General features: G+C 41.5%; 1 protein-coding gene across 1 annotated transcript in view; it reads right to left on the reverse strand.

Annotated features, from left to right (window-relative positions):
* Window positions 1-613: 613 nt before the first annotated feature.
* The window catches only part of LOC135463493 (receptor-type tyrosine-protein phosphatase alpha-like), a 39,265-nt gene continuing 20,378 nt past the window's right edge, over window positions 614-19,500 (reverse strand). The window contains exons 5-17 of the mRNA XM_064740750.1: window positions 17,697-17,829; window positions 14,808-14,875; window positions 13,558-13,697; window positions 13,099-13,186; window positions 12,706-12,782; window positions 9,022-9,141; window positions 6,765-6,913; window positions 4,472-4,607; window positions 3,466-3,615; window positions 2,781-2,880; window positions 1,795-1,868; window positions 979-1,107; window positions 614-856 (exon numbers count right to left, since the gene is read on the reverse strand). Coding sequence (XP_064596820.1) covers window positions 614-856; window positions 979-1,107; window positions 1,795-1,868; window positions 2,781-2,880; window positions 3,466-3,615; window positions 4,472-4,607; window positions 6,765-6,913; window positions 9,022-9,141; window positions 12,706-12,782; window positions 13,099-13,186; window positions 13,558-13,697; window positions 14,808-14,875; window positions 17,697-17,829 — 1,607 coding nt within the window. The remainder of the gene's footprint in view (window positions 857-978; window positions 1,108-1,794; window positions 1,869-2,780; window positions 2,881-3,465; window positions 3,616-4,471; window positions 4,608-6,764; window positions 6,914-9,021; window positions 9,142-12,705; window positions 12,783-13,098; window positions 13,187-13,557; window positions 13,698-14,807; window positions 14,876-17,696; window positions 17,830-19,500) is intronic.

Genomic DNA, 19,500 nt, shown 5'->3' on the forward strand with positions numbered 1-19,500 from the left:
TGTGTTAACTGAAAAGACCCATTCAGTGACTGAACAAAAACATGTGTTAGCTGAAAAGACCCATTCAGTGACTTAACAAAAACATGTATTAGCTGAACAAACACACACAGTGACTGAACACAAATATGTGTTAGCTGAACAGACCCATATAGTAACTGAACAAAAATATGTGTTAGCTGAAAACACACACACGAAGACTGAACAAAAACATGTGTTAGCTGAACAGACCCAGACAGACGCTGAAAGTAACCCTTCCTCCGCTGAACAGAACGCAGTGATTGAACAGAAACGTGCTTTAATTAGCTAACTAAATTTATAAATAAAGCCGTGTGTCAGATGAACAGAGGAATACAATGACTGAGCAGAATCGTATGCGAGCATCCTGTGGTGATTGTTCAAAACTCTCCTTTATAATCATGTTGCAGATTAAAACTAAACCTTAAATAGTTAGAATAGATCGTTAGCTGAAAGCTCAATCGCTCCTCAGCTGGACAGAGTCGCTCATCAGCTGGACAGAACCACTAATCAGCTGGCCAGAACCGCTCATCAGCTGGACAGACAAAACCTCTCATCAGCTGGACAGACAGAACCTCTCATCAGCTGAACAGAACAACTAATCAGCTGGACAGAACCACTCATCAGCTGTGCAGAACCCCTCATCAGCTGGACAGACAGAACCACTCATCAGCCGCACAGAATCGCTCATGAGCTGAACAGAACCACTAATCAGCTGGACAGAACCACTCATCAGCTGGACAGAACCACTCATCAGCTGGGCAGAACCTCTCATCAGCTGGACAGAACCTCTCATCAGCTGGACAGAACCGCTCATCAGCTGGGCAGAACCTATCATCAGCTGCACAGAAGCGCTCATCAGCTGGACAGGACCTCTCATCAGCTGGACAGAACATCTCATCAGCTGGACATAACCCTCTGGGCGGCTGGACATAATCCTCTGGGCGGCCCCACACAGCTTACCTCGTTTTGTCCTGTATTCAGCATTATGATCGTTGACGACCTCTGTTCGAGAACAAGCCTCCAAAAGTCAATGATAGTGTCCGGTAAAGGCATCTGAGTGGAGATGTAGGCGAACTTGTTCTCGTAACCCTGCCATTCAAAAGACATAATCCTCAAGAACTGGTTATGGCTGGAGGGTACCATTAATTTCATTTCGCCTCATACTAAACTCATACTAAAATTCGCCAGTACCCTACTTAAATTTCACCAATCTCTACTTAGCTCTCTTAGATTTGCCATCCTCTTTAAAGTCTCCCATTGTCCTCTTAAATTCCAAACTTTATACTTAAATTAACCACACTTAAGCTCCCGATATAATCCTATGACTAGCCGATAGCATACTTAAATTTGCCAATATCATACTTAAATTAGCCGGTTCCATACTTAAAATCACGGAAAACTTTACTTACATTCACCAATTTCGTTTTTTTTATTATTATTTGTTTTTTCTCTGGGAGGGGGGGAGGGTAGAGAGTTTAGTCTCTTTTATACTGTAGGCATAGCTTTTGCAAACTTCTGTGGACGGCTCGGGAGGAGTCAAATCTAGTTCAATTTTCATTACATCTAATTGTAATTGTCGATTTAATATATGGCCAGACTTTAGTGACACTCGTATATTTCAATACCTAGCAGAATTCAGTACAATGTAACAATCGGATTGAACCGATCAAGACTATCTTGTGGTAATCCTCTACTGCAACAAATAAGGTACAATCTTCCTCACTTCTTGATAGCTGAAGGGGTTTTCACTGGCAAGGGGAGATTACTCAGGCTTACCCGTAGATAAACGGCGTTGATATAGTCTGTTCTCCCGGGGATGTACGTTGACAGGAATGTACGGCTTATGTCGGCTGTAATCATAAATGTTATGTATATTTATTTATTTATTTATTTGATTGATGTTTTACGCCTTACTCAAGTATATATTGTTTTGTAAAGTAATGTTTTATATAAACTGGAAATTATGTAATATAAATCGTTTAATGCCAGGTGGTTTCATGTTATAATTTACTTAATGTAATGATCAAACAGCAGTTTGAGTAACTGTAGGCCATCACTATTAACATTACTGTAAGTTGTTTTACCTGATTCTGCCTAAACCGTAGACGTCAAAGTATGTATGTGTAATTGAGGTTTAACGTACTACTTAACAATTTTTCCGTCATATGACGACTAGAGATGTCAAAGTTACTGCTATCTTAGCATTTACACCAGTACGTGATGAAATTTAGTCGCTTATAGCATTCAGTTATAATGTTTTGTTTACATGATGAAATTTAGTCGCCTGTTGCATTCAATTACAATGGTTTTGTTTACATTATGAAATTTAGTCGCCTGTTGCATTCAATTACAATGTTTTGTTTACATGATGAAATTTAGTCGGCTGTTAAATTCAATTACAATGGTTTGTTTACATGATGAAATTTAGTCGCGAGTTCTTTGGCGGTTTGTGTTGAGTATTGTTTCGGAAATTGGGTCACGATTAATGGCCTTGAAGGTTCATTATCGTTCACAATTCGCCTTTAAGGAATATTTGCTAAGAGGCCTTAATTTCACTATTACTATTGCACACATTGCCTGTGATAAAGCTCTTCTTGATTTTTACATGTTATATTCTGGATGTCAGATTTGACTTCTCAGGTTCTTTATAAAAAATATGTTCACTTGAAACTTTAAATGAGCTTTCCCTACTGTAAACTGTCAATCATTTGAAGACTATTTCAAACCGAGGATGAACTCTAAACCTGTTTAGTTTTACTTACGCGGCAGATGGTCGGGATCTCTGTTCTTAGAGATGTTCTTCTCTGTACACGCCGCCTTGAAAGCCTCAGAGCTCGGCTTATTCTGTAGTACCTCCAGTGCCTGAAAGCAAAGAGGCAAAATCCATACAACTCAGTATACGACACCTCACGTGCGTGAGAAAAAAAAAACGTTTTATTTCTCATGCATTTAATAATATTTATCATAACTTCTTCTTCCATTAGAAGTAATCCTCTATACCTGTATGGAAATGAAAAAGTTCAATCTAATTTTTAAAAAATTGACAACCACATTCAAAGCTTATTATGCATTATTGATTTTTATCTGATTTGTGTTTTACGCTGTGCTCAAGAATATTTCACTTATACGACGGCCGCCACCATTATGGTGGGAGGAAACCGGGCAGAACTTGTATTTGTAAGGCTATATTCTTTGACACGATGACTAATAGTATAAAACTGAAATACTGGAAGGTACTTTGGACGGCATAAACAAGTTTAATAAAAAGTTTATGCAAAACAATTACAAATTATGATTCTCATTTTTATTCGCTTACATTTACAATAAATAGTTCTGAAACAAATAACACATTTATCAACTGGATAAATGAAAATCGGAAAACACAGCTGACTGAGAATATTGCATTTTGATGTTTCTGTTCTGAACAAAATGTCCCAGTCCATGTACCTCAAATTCTGACTGGATCTTGGGTACATTGTTAGGCGGGACAGGCCGGAAGTAAGATGTGGATTGCTGCGCAAACTCCGGGGTTGTGACAATGCTGTCAGCTCCAACCCAGGCATCAAGGAGTACACGGTGAAGGAAGGTAAACTGACCCTAGCAAAGAGAAACACATTTAAAATATTTAAACATTTTAAAGTCGTTGGTGAAGAGAAATTTAAATATTGAGAGAATAATCTAACCTAGCAGAGACACCATCTGCCTGCTCGGCTAACAGTCAATCAAACATAATGATATTCCTTACAAGAATAGATTTTCAACTGTAGGTTGTGTACTTTACAAAATTTAAAGCATGGAAAATTTTCAGGACCTATGGTGCTTAGATAGAAAAATATAAGTACATTTGCGAAGAGTAATTAAATGATCTCTACTCTAGCCACATTAGTATGTATATTATACCATTGTACTGAAACCGGGAACGAGGTAAATTTTCCCGCGTAAAGACGACTCGGGTCCAGGCCGGACTGACCATTGTTCTCTCCTAATATATGAGTACTACGTCACCATTCTGCACACAAAACGTCATCACAGAGGTAGGAAAGAACAATGGATTACACATGTTAGAGGTGGATTACTTTAGGAGGGAAAGGCTTTCATTTCCCGCTCAGCTATGGCACACTGTTGAGATATGGAGGAAACAATCTCAAAGTGACAAATGTTACCTGAGTTTAGTGAGTCTCACATCACCTGGTTTGTTTGTGGAACCGTTGAAAGGTCTTAAATACAGCAAGGAGATATCCACTTTTCTAAACGTAACTGAATTTGAAGTTGTTTACTGCCTTCCTCACGCGATCTCGACGAGGCATTACAGAGCAGGAAAACATCTTAGAACATGTCATGCAGGTAACAGCCAATCGGTAAGTTCACACCTGCCCATGCTCCTGATTCTGTTACAGAATTCTCCGCTCGACGTTCGGTATCGCGAGACGGTACAAGATTTTGCGAGACTAACCTGAGTCTGGATCATATTTGCCCTCTGTGACCGGATCCGTGTCACATACTTGGGAATGTCAACTTGATTCTCGGCCCGAGCTTGCTCCAGTAAAATGTCAAGGGCGATATACGTGCCTGTCCGGCCCACCCCAGCGCTGTGGTAGTGTAAAGACAATGTGAAATGCTTGAGTGAGTACTTGGGGGTTAACATCATACTTTAACATCGTAATTTTTTAGTCATATGACCACGAAGGTTATTAGCGTCCATGTTCGTGTAATGTGCCTCCTTGTTGCAGGATGGATATCCATCACTCTTTTACCTAGTGCTGCTTCACTGAGACGACTTACCGAAGGTAAGTAATTCGCCCAGCCAGAGCAATTATACTGATACTGGTCAGGCAGTCATCGTACAATCCCCTTAATGCTGTTTCAACTTCCTCTGTTTTAAGGTCTTTGGTGTGACCCGACCCATGATTGACCCTGGATGTACCGCCCCGAAGTGGACGCTCTACCAACTGAGCTACCGAAGCCAGTGAAGACAATGTGGATAGATAACATTCACCACAAATAGACATTCTATAGTGCCTGCAGCGATGTAGGAAATGCACAGGCACTCTGATAATGTACAGACAATGTGGATAGATACCACCCACAACAAACAGACATTGTATAGTACCTGCAGCGATGTAAGACAGGCACAGGCACTCTGATAATTTACAGACAATTCGAGTTGATAACACTCACAACAAATAGACATTATATATTACCTATACCGATGTACAACCGACACAAGAACTGTGATGGTGTACAGACAATGCAAGTTGATAACACTCACAACAAGTAGACATTCTATCGTACCTATACCGATGTACAACCGACACGAGAGCTGTGATGGTGTACAGGCAATGCAGGTTGATAACACTCACAACAAATAGACATTCTATCGTACCTATACCGATGTACAACCGACACGAGAACTGTGATGGTGTACAGGCAATGCGGGTTGATAACACTCACAACAAATACACATTATATAGTACCTACAGCGATGTAGGACAGGCAGTTACACTCTGATAATGTACTGACAATGCGAGTTGATAACACTCACAACAAATAGACATTCTATAGTACCTATACCGATGTACAACCGACACGAGAACTGTGATGGTGTACAGGCAATGCGGGTTGATAACACTCACAACAAACAGACATTCTATAGTACATACAGCGATGTATGATAGGCAGTTACACTCTGATAATGTACTGACAATGCCAGTTGATAACACTCACAACAAATAGACATTCTATAGTACCTATACGGATGTACAACCGCCACGAGAACTGTGATGGTGTACAGACATTGCGGGTTGATAACACTCACAAACAGACAAATATTCTGTGGTACCTAACAAGGCACTTACTTTAGGACAGGTTAAACTTACTTTGCTTGCATATATAATTGCCAAACATTATGCACCAATTTGATTAGTTTCAATGCAAAATCAAAATGTAATGAAAAATTGCAAGTAAAATTAAGAAAAATTCCAATCGTAAAGTGGAATTTTAGCTTGAAACATAGCGAGTAAACATTGTTGTGAGACACTGAAACTGATTACGTCCGTTAGACACATAAAATATACTAATAATGTAATAGTTAGGGCTATTGTCAAAGACTCCCAAGCCCAACCGTGCAAAGATACATTCGTTTTACATTTTGGTATAAATATACAGCAATATTTCACTCATGCAAAAATCCTAGTGTTATAAATTCTGTAAACCAAAGTGGGCTTACATGTACACGGAGAAAAAGGTGTGTGATGAGTTTAAACACGCTACCTGACTGGTTAAGGTCTGGTCACCATCCACAGGTGGGTGATGGATACAAACACCCTACCTGACTGGTCAAGGTCTGGTCACCATCCACAGGTGGGTGATGGATTCAAACATTCTATCTGACTGGTCAAGATCTGGTCACAATCCACTGGAACGCATTATCTGTACTGGTCAACGATCGCTGTTCTATGTTTAGAATTTACTATTCTGATTGTTGTTTTACGCCATAATTATGACTTGTTTACTCCACTCTTCTTTGTTGGTTAGCTGTGGGTGCATGACATCAAAATGCGCCGGGTAAACGATCGTTATCACAATGCACACACGGCCATACGAGCGTCGGCGGCTGTCACCAAGGCCCCATATACAAGGGGTATACACACTCCGTGTCCCAGGCCCGTCTTGAACCCGCACATCGTGTGTCCTACAGATTGAAAGGCAAGCCTGTTTAAGCGGTAACCGAATAAATGAGGTGCTACCTGCAGTGGACGACAATGGGTCCCTTTCCCTCATCCTTGGCCTCCTGTACCCGAGTCAGTAAGGAAATTACACCCGTGGTCTCAGACGGGGCATCATGATCACCCCAGTGGGTAAAGTGGAACTGTTTGAGCGTCCGCACCTTGCCGTCCTACAACAACAAAGACGTGAATCAGTCACACTAAGTTGTCGTTGAAATGCAAACAAGGAACTAGAATTTCAGCGTCGAAACATTTGTGTATACAAGCCGTCAACCATACTGAACGTTCCCGGTCAATAATCGCAAGACCTATATCTTCGACACAAACCACCCAAAAACTATGAAAGTATATAAAAATAGGAAATTAAGACAGACTCGTTCAAAGAGAAGCAGTCAACAGTTTTTTAACGATGACTAAAAGACACAAAGGAAGTTCTAAGCCAATAAATTAAATCAGTATTCAGTTTATGTACCATGTTAGTTCATACGTTGTCTTTAATAACAAAAATATGTGTAGCATACTGGATTTGTAGAAGGCACCCTTTGACCAAACATCTATATCACGGCTAAATGTACTAATTCTTGCACTATAAACAAAGGGACAAAACTCCGTATTTCTGTTCAATTTGCCAATGGTGAATAATCACCTCAAAAAACCGTGCTTAATTTTTGACTATAGCAATTCACTGGATAAGTCCATAGCCGAAGGTCTAATCCCGGTACAACTTTTCCCTTAAATCCCCTTAAAATGAACATGTGAATCTAAATACGGTGCATACGCACTTATATTCCAGGGGTGTGGCAAACAATACACTGGTCAGACAACAGATTTAACTGACCCCCGCTAGCTGTACACAGACAACAGATTTTCAATGGAAATCACTGTTCTCTTCCTGTTAGTCGACACATTAGACAATGCTTTCTCTCTTTAACACCGCCTTTAAAGTTTTGTTTTCGTTTTGCAAAGTTCAGGATGAAAACCAGGCTTTGGTAGATGTCAAAGAAACTTTGTTTATAAAATAAGTATTAACCCGGTCTGAATGGAAGCCATAGGCCAAGATTAGTATTATTATCCTTTTTGATCTCTCTCTGTGTGTATAGATGTGCACAACACTTTGGCATGTCCGTACTTGAAAATTTCTTATCCCAGTGACAATTTACTCCCTAGAAACATTCCCAGATATAAAGCCTGTCGAACTGTTACAATTCACTCCCTGATGGGCACAAGACGTTCGGAACTGCAGTCAGAATACAAAGACGTAGAAAGTCTAGGACGGAGAATTGACCACGATCATGTACCTGTCAAACCGCAAAACTGCAACTACGGCCCAGTCAGTGAGAGCTGGGCTCGAACCCGCGATCTCCATTGTCAGAAACCGATCCGCGGCGTGGAAAGCAAGACTCTAGCCGAATAGGCTACTATTAATCCAATGCTATATTCAGCTGTCTGTAAAATCAGTCAGACTCACTACCAAAATTTCCTTTGGTCAGTGACACGTAATAACTGAAGCTCTACACGTTGATATGTTGTGCGTCTTTAATATTCCAATTCATAACGTTAAACTTCATAAGCTTAATTTCGACATCAAGAATTCATTGCCTCAGGCGACGTCATAATTATTCAAAAGCAAGTCGCACGCTAGACATTGGGCGTAGATAGTAATTTGTTTTTCAATAGCTGTACCAGCATGCGGTAAGAATAAACTCCACATAGTAACAAGACCTACACTTCTGTCTCAGCAAATAGACTACATTAAGGTTTTTCTTACATCCAGTTCTAAAACCATACTGGAAAAAATAAAATAAAACTCATTTATGAAGGTTATATTATGCTAAGCCATGCGAACAGTGTCAAATATGGCACTGTCATAAAGTACAGTAAAAGTAGGTAGCAGTTTATGTAACAGGTGCCACTTTTCTCCAACCACACTGAATTCCGCCCAATATCCAGCATGCCACTGGTTTTTCATAATAGCCACGTCGCCCAAGGCAATGAGTTCTTGCCACGTTCGCTTCTTTCGTTGGCGTGCCCGTTCTCGGCCCTGTAATCATCATTTATCATTAAACTTGCTTTGAAATGTCATTGTTAGTACTGTGCAAGATTTCTGTAAAACTTTCCCTGGTGACGGGAGTCATTGTAAATCAAACGCTGAGAGCTGAGCATGCGCTGTGAAGGTCCTGTGCGCAGGACCAATCAGGAACGCCAATCCGCTCTTTCTGCTCCACCCAGCAAGTCACCTGATGGTTTTCATTGTGCGTGTACTCAAGTAAGTACTCACCGCTCGAACAGTCAGGGTGCGCACACAGAAGTCCTCAAACTGGTGTGTGGCCAGAAGTTCCACAGTGACGTGGCCGTAAACGGTGCTACCTGACTCCGGCCAGTACTGGTCACATTTGATCTAAAACACATAAAATAATGTAAAAAGATTGAACTAGGGAAGAAAACGGGTTTTAAAGCTATAATGAGACGTGAAGACAGTTTGCAGAAAAACGTCTTTACTTTGACTTTGTTATCTGAAATTTCCTAGTTCAAAGTGAAATTAGCCTGGCATCTGAAACTATGATTTTTGTTTCGCGACATGCTTTAGCTTTACGTTGTGGATTTTCACTGAAAGATCGGCCGGTAATCGGGTAAGTGAATTCATCCTGAACCAGACATAGTGTGGCTATAATTTTCAACTTTGCCACGTGTGCATTTTTTCTATTTCTGACATTCCCCTTTTCCGATTGCTTAGGGATTAATTGGAAAATACAAACGCGCTCCAATGTATCAACAAAAACTACATTTACTAATCTTGAAACTATTATTGTAAAGTACTTAGCGTGCGGCGTTTCAAAATGTGACCGGTTTACCATGTTTGTAAATGCCAGAACCAGGCTTAAATTGATTTGTCAGAATCCGAAACATTTACACGAGACAAACCATAACCTGGGGTTATTGTGTAAAAATAAACACCTTGTTTCCCTCCTTTATTTTTGTCAGCATAATGATGATGTCCGTATTCAGTTGCCAAACCATCCGCCAGAAATCGTTCATGATGAACGTCGTGGGTCCTGTGAATACAAATGCCCTGTTATTTTCATGCAGACTTACATGTAGAACAAATAATATAAGGCCGAGTAAATAATCTCCTCAGAAAGAAACCCATAGGTGAAAAATCGCGGTCACACCAGATCTTAGGAAGCCATATGTGGCACATGGACTATTTAGTTATATACATACAACTAAATGTTATAGACATTGGAACGTCACATACAAAGTTTTAATATAATAAAAATGCATACCAAATATTTAGATGGCACATGGTGATCACACCAGATGCTCAAAACACACAGGTGACGCATGGTGGTCACACCAGATGATGAGAGCACACAGGTGACACATGGGGGTCAAACCAGTTGGTGAGAACACACAGGTGACACATGGTGGTCACACCAGATGATGAGAGCACACAGGTGACACATGGTGGTCACACTAGATGCTCAAAACACATAGGTGATGTATGGGGGTCAAACCAGATGCTGAGAACACACAGGTGACACATAGTGGCCACACCAAATGCTGAGAGCACATAGGTGACACATGGGGGTCAAACCAGTTGGTGAGAACACACAGGTGACACATAGTGGTCACACCAGATGCTGAGAGCACACAGGTGACACATGGGGGTCAAACCAGTTGGTGAGAACACACAGGTGACACATAGTGGTCACACCAGATGCTGAGAGCACACAGGTGACACATGGTGGTCACACCAGATGCTGAGAGCACATAGGTGACACATGGGGGTCAAACCAGTTGGTGAGAGCACATCGGTGACACATGGTGGTCACACCAGATGCTGAGAGCACATAGGTGACACATGGGGGTCAAACCAGATGGTGGGAGCACATCGGTGACACATGGTGGTCACACCAGATGCTGAGAGCACACAGGTGACACATGGTGGTCACACCAGATGCTGAGAGCACATAGGTGACACATGGGGGTCAAACCAGTTGGTGAGAACACACAGGTGACACATAGTGGTCACACCAGATGCTGAGAGCACACAGGTGACACATGGGGGTCAAACCAGTTGGTGAGAACACACAGGTGACACATAGTGGTCACACCAGATGCTGAGAGCACACAGGTGACACATGGTGGTCACACCAGATGCTGAGAGCACATAGGTGACACATGGGGGTCAAACCAGTTGGTGAGAGCACATCGGTGACACATGGTGGTCACACCAGATGCTGAGAGCACATAGGTGACACATGGGGGTCAAACCAGATGGTGGGAGCACATCGGTGACACATGGTGGTCACACCAGATGCTGAGAGCACACAGGTGACACATGGGGGTCAAACCAGTTGGTGAGAACACACAGGTGACACATAGTGGTCACACCAGATGCTGAGAGCACACAGGTGACACATGGTGGTCACACCAGATGCTGAGAGCACATAGGTGACGCATGGTGGTCACACCAGATGCTGAGAGCACATAGGTGACACATGGTGGTCACACCAGATGATGAGAACGCACACGTGACACATGGTGGTCACACCAGATGCTGAGAGCACATAGGTGACACATGGTGGTCACACCAGATGCTGAGAGCACATAGGTGACACATGGTGGTCAAAACAGATGCTGAGAACACATAGATGACACATGGTGGTCAAAACAGATGCTGAGAGCACATAGGTGACACATGGTGGTCAAAACAGATGCTGAGAGCACATAGGTGACACTTGATGGTCAATACAGATGCTGAGAGCACATAGGTGACACATGGTGGTCACATCACATGGTGAGAGCACACAGGTGACACATGGTGGTCAAAACAGATGCTGAGAGCACATAGGTGACACTTGGTGGTCAAAACAGATGCTGAGAGCACATAGGTGACACATGGTGGTCACATCACATGGTGAGAGCACACAGGTGACACATGGTGGTCAAAACAGATGCTGAGAGCACATAGGTGACACTTGGTGGTCAAAACAGATGCTGAGAGCACATAGGTGACACTTGGTGGTCAAAACAGATGCTGAGAGCACATAGGTGACACTTGGTGGTCACATCACATGGTGAGAGCACACAGGTGACACATGGTGGTCAAAACAGATGCTGAGAGCACATAGGTGAAGCATGGTGGTCATATCAAATGCTGAGAACACATACGTGACACATGGTGGTCACACCAGAGGGTGAGATCTCCGATGGTAAGAACACATAGGTGACACATTCTGGTCATGCTAGATGCTGAGAACACATAGGATGTACTCGATGGTCACACCAGAGGGTGCGAACGCCGCACAAAGTGACACATGCTGATCACACCAGATTCTGAGATCACATAGGTAGCACATGGTGATCACAACAGATTCTGAGAACACATATGTGATCATATCAGATGCTGAGAACGCACAGACGGCACATAATGGGAACACCAGATGCTGGGAACACAGCATATGTTGAGAAGTGTTGAGAAGGCATAGGTGGCCAAGAACTAGATATTTTATACATTGAAGCGTTACATACCAAGTTTTAAAACAAGTAAACATGCACACCAAATATTTAATAATCAGTTACACAAACGCCGAAACATTACAGCTCATGATTCAAACAAATTAACAAGCAACCCAAAAGAAGCAAAGTGTAATACAGTCAAGCATTTTGATCGAGAATCCGGTATCTTGTTTAACTGACCTTGTGCCGCTATAAATTTCTTCTTCGTAGAATATCCCTGCAACAAATCATACAAATCGTATCAGGAATCGAAAAGTTCGCTGAAACCTGTATTAACATGATATGTAATCACGGAGCTAAATCCTTACTGAAAGACCACTGAAAACTGAGTCAAAACAACTTTTATTTCCTCATTTATTATTAGATTGATTTGGGCTAAATTAATTACAGTCTCGTGGTTTAGTTCTATGATAAATAATTATCAGCAATGAGAACCTACATCAATGTAACTGGCATTGATGAAATCCGAATAGGGATCGCTGTCACGTGGCTCCAAGACAACGCGAGAGTGGTCATCTGTAACGAAAAAAATGATCATGTGGGGTTTTGGAAGGGAATACACAAAATATGATTGAGTAATCTGCGTCAATATAGTTTTAGTGCTGCCTCAGTGGAATGCCATAGCGATCAGGCATAACGTTTCGTCCAGACATTGTTTATGGACACAGCACTGATGGCACATTGTACAGATCGCTTATCCCATTTCTGATGATATCAAATAATGCAATACCAGGATTATTGATTTAAAAGTGGAGTATAATGAGAAGGATCATTTGAAACAAAAATAAAACCAATAAGAAAAAACCCACAAAAGGCCTTGAGATATACGCACATGGAACCATTCCTTTGTACCGGCATTTGTGCGCGTGTTGGGGTAAGAATGCTGTCTCTGACTTCTTCGACACACCTCCAGGTAAATTCTGACAATCAGAAAATAGAGGGTGCATTATCACCCAGGGCCAAATATAGCGCCTTCTGTCTCGTGGAAATTATTTTTCAAAAACTAGCTCTTTTTTGTCTGAATTAAAGCTTACACACACAAGAAACGAGAAATCAAATAGTTCACCTACTCATATTGTTACATGCAGAGGAACTTAAATAACGATGACTCTTGAAGACGAATAAAAAAAGCTTGATACAGTCAGAACAGCTATATCTTGCTTAGTTTCATGCACACACTATCGATGAAATTTTACATTGCGTTTCCTTTAACATATCTCCTTCTACCCACAGTGTTCTGATAAAATTCATCGATGAAAGAATACACACAAACACACACACACGTATTTACCTCAAATTCATCCGCCAGGGCTTCTGGATCCGCGTCACAATAGCCGACAATTGTCACCAGTTCATTTATACCAATGACCTTGGTTAACATGACCGAATTCGTGGCATGACTGCCCCTTTTATTTGAAACCTTGAGACTGTCTGCAATACAGAAAGAAGGGGCATATGTATACAAAGTGTTTGCTGCTAAGGTCTTCTTAACCACAAATGTCCAGAGCTTTATTCACACGGGGCTGGGGAGGGGGGGAGGGGGGGGCGCTCCGTTGCTGAGGGTGTAGCACGCCATGACCCATCAGCTGTGAGTTTTAAGTCCAGCTCATGCCGGCTTCCTCTCCGACCGTATGTGCCACGGTCTTGAGTACGGCGTAAAACACCCATGAAATAAATAAACAATTAAAGTATTCACACGGTCAACTCTGTAAACCTGATAAAACCTGACCCTAAGTCTGGCCCCTCGATCATTCCTCCGTTAACCTCTAAGGCACCAAGCTGCCTGTCGTATTATCAAAGCCACTCACAAAACGATGAGGATATCATTACCATGATAACTCGGATAAACATTACACGTGTACATAGAACACATACCATGGTCCATTTGCAAAAAGCTTTGCAAATCTGGTTTTCGAAACATATCCCTGAATTGCTTCATTTGTTGCATTATAATCGAGATGTACAAATATAATACATAGTAAATATAGTCTATGTTTCACGTCACTTCCTTGTGCCATTGCATGCCAAACAATGATTGGCTTACACTGACAGTGCCAGAATAGTGATAGATAGTGATCTTTTGCTGAGACTCCATCATAAATATGACGCCATCGGACACATCACAGAAAAATTCGTGAAGGAAATACCAGAAACCTACTAAATAAATATTATTGATTTATTTATTATTTATTTAATTTATTTATTTTATTTTGTAGGTTTCTGGGCCGTATTTACGAAATAAATAAATACAGGAACAGAGCCTGTTGCTCTCTGATAAAATATCGTACATTCTTCGATAAAACGGACACCATTTTGTACCTCTTTTTTGACAGTTGGCCTATATGCATTGACCTGTGCTGGAACATGCCCAACCTATTGTTTGTGGTTTGTTTCGTTAAGCATTATGGTTTTTTTTACTTTAAAATCTTCCTCAGAAACGAGATTGTAAATCACAACAGATTCACATCCGAACAAAGCATTTATGTACGTTAGGGAATAGCGGAGTAACACTAAAACTCCGCCATACTTATATGAACGCACCAGTTACGATGATTGGCCTGTTGACGATATTGTCAGAATCAGATTCCGAGTTCCTTCGCGCAGACCTCCTGTGGAATAAAGCATGTACATAGTTAATTTTGTTACTGCTACTTTTTATTTCCATATTTCATTTACTTGGTTAATCTTTTAACTATACACAGATCCTCGACAGTGTTATGACACCTTCGTAATCCTGAGATTGACTATTTGTTTGATTTAGTGGTTAACTGTTGTTTAACGCCATTCTCAAGATTTTTAAGGAACAGCAGTGTTCTGATTCACCATACGACACCATATTTGTTGAAGGCAAATGGTATTCAGTAAACGCAAGGCTATGCAAACAGCCGCATGAGCACAATCGGCCGCATATTGCCACCAAGGCCTAACTTAACAGTGAGAGATGAGCATCTACAAATTCCACGTCCAGGGCTGGCTTTGAACTCTCAAGTCGCGTGTCTCTTTGTTACATTGGATGAATAAATGCTTGGGGTTTAAAGTCGTGCTTAACAATGTTTCAGTCATATGACGACGAGGAATCATTAGGTGTGTGTACATATACTGCGCCTTCTTGTGGCAGGATGGGTCCATGACGCAAAAGTGCTGACGCCACTGAAGTATCATACCGAAGACACCAAACATGACACGCCACTCAGTCACATTATACTGACACCGGGCCAACCGGCCCTTTTCTTAGCTTTTACCTTTCTGCCGAGCGCCAAGCGAGACGGCAACAATTACCGGCAACACAGAGTTATCTCCGAAATAACTCAACCATCTCCCAAACCGAATAAGCATCTACGACCAAAATAAACATCTCCCAAGCTAAGCAAACATCTACGGCCATATCAGACAAGCATTTTACAAATCAAAAATGCATCTCCCAAACTTAACACATATCTCTAAAACCGAATAACCATTTCCCACACCAAGCAAGTATCTCCCAAACCAATCAACCATCTCCAAAACCGAATAAGCATCTGCAAAACCAAACAAGCGTCTCACAAAGCAAACAAGTATCTCCCAAACCACATAAGCATCTCCCAAACCATACAAGCATCTCTCCAAACCAAACAAGCATCTCCAAAACCTAATAAGCATCTCCCAAATTAGATAATCATCTCCCAAACCAAACAAGAATCTCCCAAACCGCAAAAACATCCCCAAAAACGAATAATCATCTGCAAAACCAAACAATCATCTCTCAAACCAAAGCAAGGTCCACCAAAAGCACTCGGACAGCATGTTGGAGAAGACTCACCGCCTGGTAAACCTTTTAGTCAGTAGAATTTAAATCAGTATAAATTAACAAGTTAGGGGTTAAATATTTAGTGTGTATCGAATCTGTAGTGTTTGCTGTATTTTGGCACATACTGCCTTGTTTTCTCGCCTGAACCAATCAGTCGACAGGATTTCCTTGTAGTACCTATGGTCTTTGACAGTTCTACATTCTGCAATGAGTATAATACTCTGTTGCTCGACACTGCGTCTAGGCGAAATATTTATATTGTTGAAGCGAATCTGAGGCTTTGGTGTAGATAAAGATAGTATTAGGAGCAATGTTTTATTACTTTTTTCTAGCCCTGGAAATACAACTGGGCATTTGTAGCCTGTTGACCACGAATTTACAGTGCACCCAGAATACTCACGTGGCCTGGTTACAGGGGATGCCGCACATAGGCTACTGTTTGTAACGTTGTTGTAATAATCCTGGCCTATCTATACAATGTTCTCATGATAATGTTTGGAAGTTAGAAGTGATAATCGACATCAACAGTACAACTATTCCACAATGTTATACAAGTATATACTGAGACTGGGACAGTCCTGTCGGAGAAAAGCTGAATATGCAGAATTTCGTGTGTCCTTAAAATAAACCCATGTACTTCTGTTGTCTTGGAGTGATCGTTTCCGTTTTAATATAGCATGCTTCTACATGTATAGTGACTTATACATAAATGAAGCGTGTATTTAATATATAGGAAGCAATTTTCTTGTTATAAATGTCATGAAACAAAAGAATATGTTCATTATCAGATCATAGATCACGACGTAAAGTTTTGCTATTGTCATGTCGAAGGGAGCAGTCCAAAGCTAACAATAATAAATAACGTCGTACAATATTACAACAATATATTTGCAATTGCATTTGTCACGAGTCTGGTTTAATGTTATACAGTAACCAAAAGTTAAATGTAGAAAGAACTGAACCATAACCTATGCCCGCCCCATTATAGTACTCTATTAAAATAAAATAGAGGTAGGGATATGCAAACACCTGAATTTAATCACATAATGTGGTGTTAGGCACATTAATGAGAGTGTCGGATATATAATTAAAGACATTTTGATATACATTGTCTCACAAGATCTCACAAGTTGGCAATCTTTGGTCACTAAATTCATTTACCCAGTTCTGATAATTACCTCCCCTGCTTTAGTTACTTTACTTTGAAAGACGCTTGTCCCGTTCGGGAGATGTTTGCTCGTTTCGGCAGATGCTTATTTCCTTTGGGTGTTGCATATTTCATTTGAAAGATGTATTTGAGGGGTATTGGGCTTCCATAGATTAGCACTCCAGCGCGGAACTATGACCATGGAGCCGCCCACAAATGCGGTAACACGATAGCGTAAAACACCAATCAATTAAATAAAATTAATAAATCCAAGCATGTTTACGCATCATGTGCAGTATAAATCAGATTACAAGCTCTAAATGGCATGTCATTAGCGCCCTGGCATGCAGTGCGTCGTCATTCTGTCACGACGTATACTCCGCCTCAGTTCAGTAAAATGCCTTGCCTACAAGTCCCGTATACAGTGTTTCTGGGGCTGTATTTATGGCGCAGATAGTTCATGAGTGATAAATGGCACCCACTTCTGTCTACGTACCGTCTTCGCCTCAGGAATATCACAACAACAACAACAAGGGCGAGAATAACAACGAAACCCAGTACTCCTCCCACAATGGCCCCAGTCGTGGACGAGGATAAAGCTGCAGTGCTCATGTCTGTGGCTCCAGTTGCTGATAACACAAAAGATTAAGGGCATGGGACCATAGGGATTACTGATAGTAAGAGATCTGAATGATAAGGTATAAATGTAAAGGCGGAATTATAACATACAAAAGTGGGAATCAGATAATGAAATCGAAATAGAAAACTGGGATGATGTGAGAACATATAGGGACAGAACGATTGTGAAAGTCAAGTGGGCCTTAAATGAAAGTTTGGTTCCACAAACGGGCATACCAGCCACACAAATCACAGTGAGAGCGGAGAAATCTACAAATTTCTTGTCCAAGACCGGGTTTAAACCCACATACTTATAAAGTGGTGACCCATAGTAGCCACGATATCAATGTAGTTATAGGTCTGTGGGCCATAGTAGCCACGATGTGGACGTAGTTCTAAGGTAGCGGCCACACTGTGGATGTAGTTCTCAGGTGATAACCCATAGCAGACACGATGTGGATGTACTTCTAAGGTGGCGACCCATAGAGGCCACGCTGAGGACGTAGTCATAGGTTATAGCAGCAACGGTATGGACGCATTTATAGGCTAGTCACCCTTGGCAGTCACGATGTTGACGTAGTTATATGGTAACATGTGACCCATAGCAGCAACAGTGTGGAAGTAGTTATAGGCTAGTCACCCTTGGCAGTCACGATGTGAACGTGACTGTAAGGTGGACGTAGTGATATGGTAACATGTGACCCATAGCAGCAACAGTGTGGAAGTAGTTATAGGCTAGTCACCCTTGGCAGTCACGATGTGAACGTGACTATAAGGTGGACGTAGTGATATGGTAACATGTGACCCATAGCGGCCACAGTGTGGAAGTAGTTATAGGCTGGTCACCCGTAGCGGCCACAGTGTGGAAATAGTTATAGGCTGGTCACTCGTAGCGTCCAGTATATAGACGAAGATTATAAGGCGGTCGGTTTTACAAATCTCGCGTGATAATGAGTGAAAAACAGATAGTGCAACGATCTCCAGGCAGGGTAGCTACAATGTGAGCGTTGTTACAGAATGGTGAAAATCAATAACCACCTTATGGACTTAACAGATTCATAGAGTGATGAATCAGAGGAACGAGGTACAAAGGTACCATCTTATGGGTTTAATTATAGAATGGTATAGAATTTTAGAAGAACAGCCACAATATGGGAGAATTTACAGAGTGCTACACCAAAGCAGGCATGGTACAGAGGTTATTATACAGAGGTGAACCAAAGCAGGCATGGTACAGAGGTTATTATAGGGTGGTGAACCAAAGCAGGCATGGTACAGAGGTTATTATACAGAGGTGAACCAAAGCAGGCATGGTACAGAGGTTATTTTAGAGTGGTGAACCAAAGCAGGCATGGTACAGAGGCTATTATACAGAGGTGAACCAAAGCAGGCATGGTACAGAGGTTATTATAGGGTGGTGAACCAAAGCAGGCATGGTACAGAGGTTATTATACAGAGGTGAACCAAAGTAGGCATGGTACAGAGGTTATAATACAGAGGTGAACCAAAGCAGGCATGATGCAGAGGTTATTATTGAGTGGTGTACCAAAGCAGGCATGATACAGAGGTTATTATCGAGTGGTGAACCAAAGCAAAATGATACAGAGGTTATTATAGAGTGGTGAACCAAAGCAGACATGGTACAGAGGTTATTATACAGAGGTGAACCAAAGCAGGCATGG

This window comes from Liolophura sinensis, chromosome 3, assembly GCF_032854445.1.
Source record: "Liolophura sinensis isolate JHLJ2023 chromosome 3, CUHK_Ljap_v2, whole genome shotgun sequence".
NCBI lineage: Eukaryota > Metazoa > Mollusca > Polyplacophora > Chitonida > Chitonidae > Liolophura > Liolophura sinensis.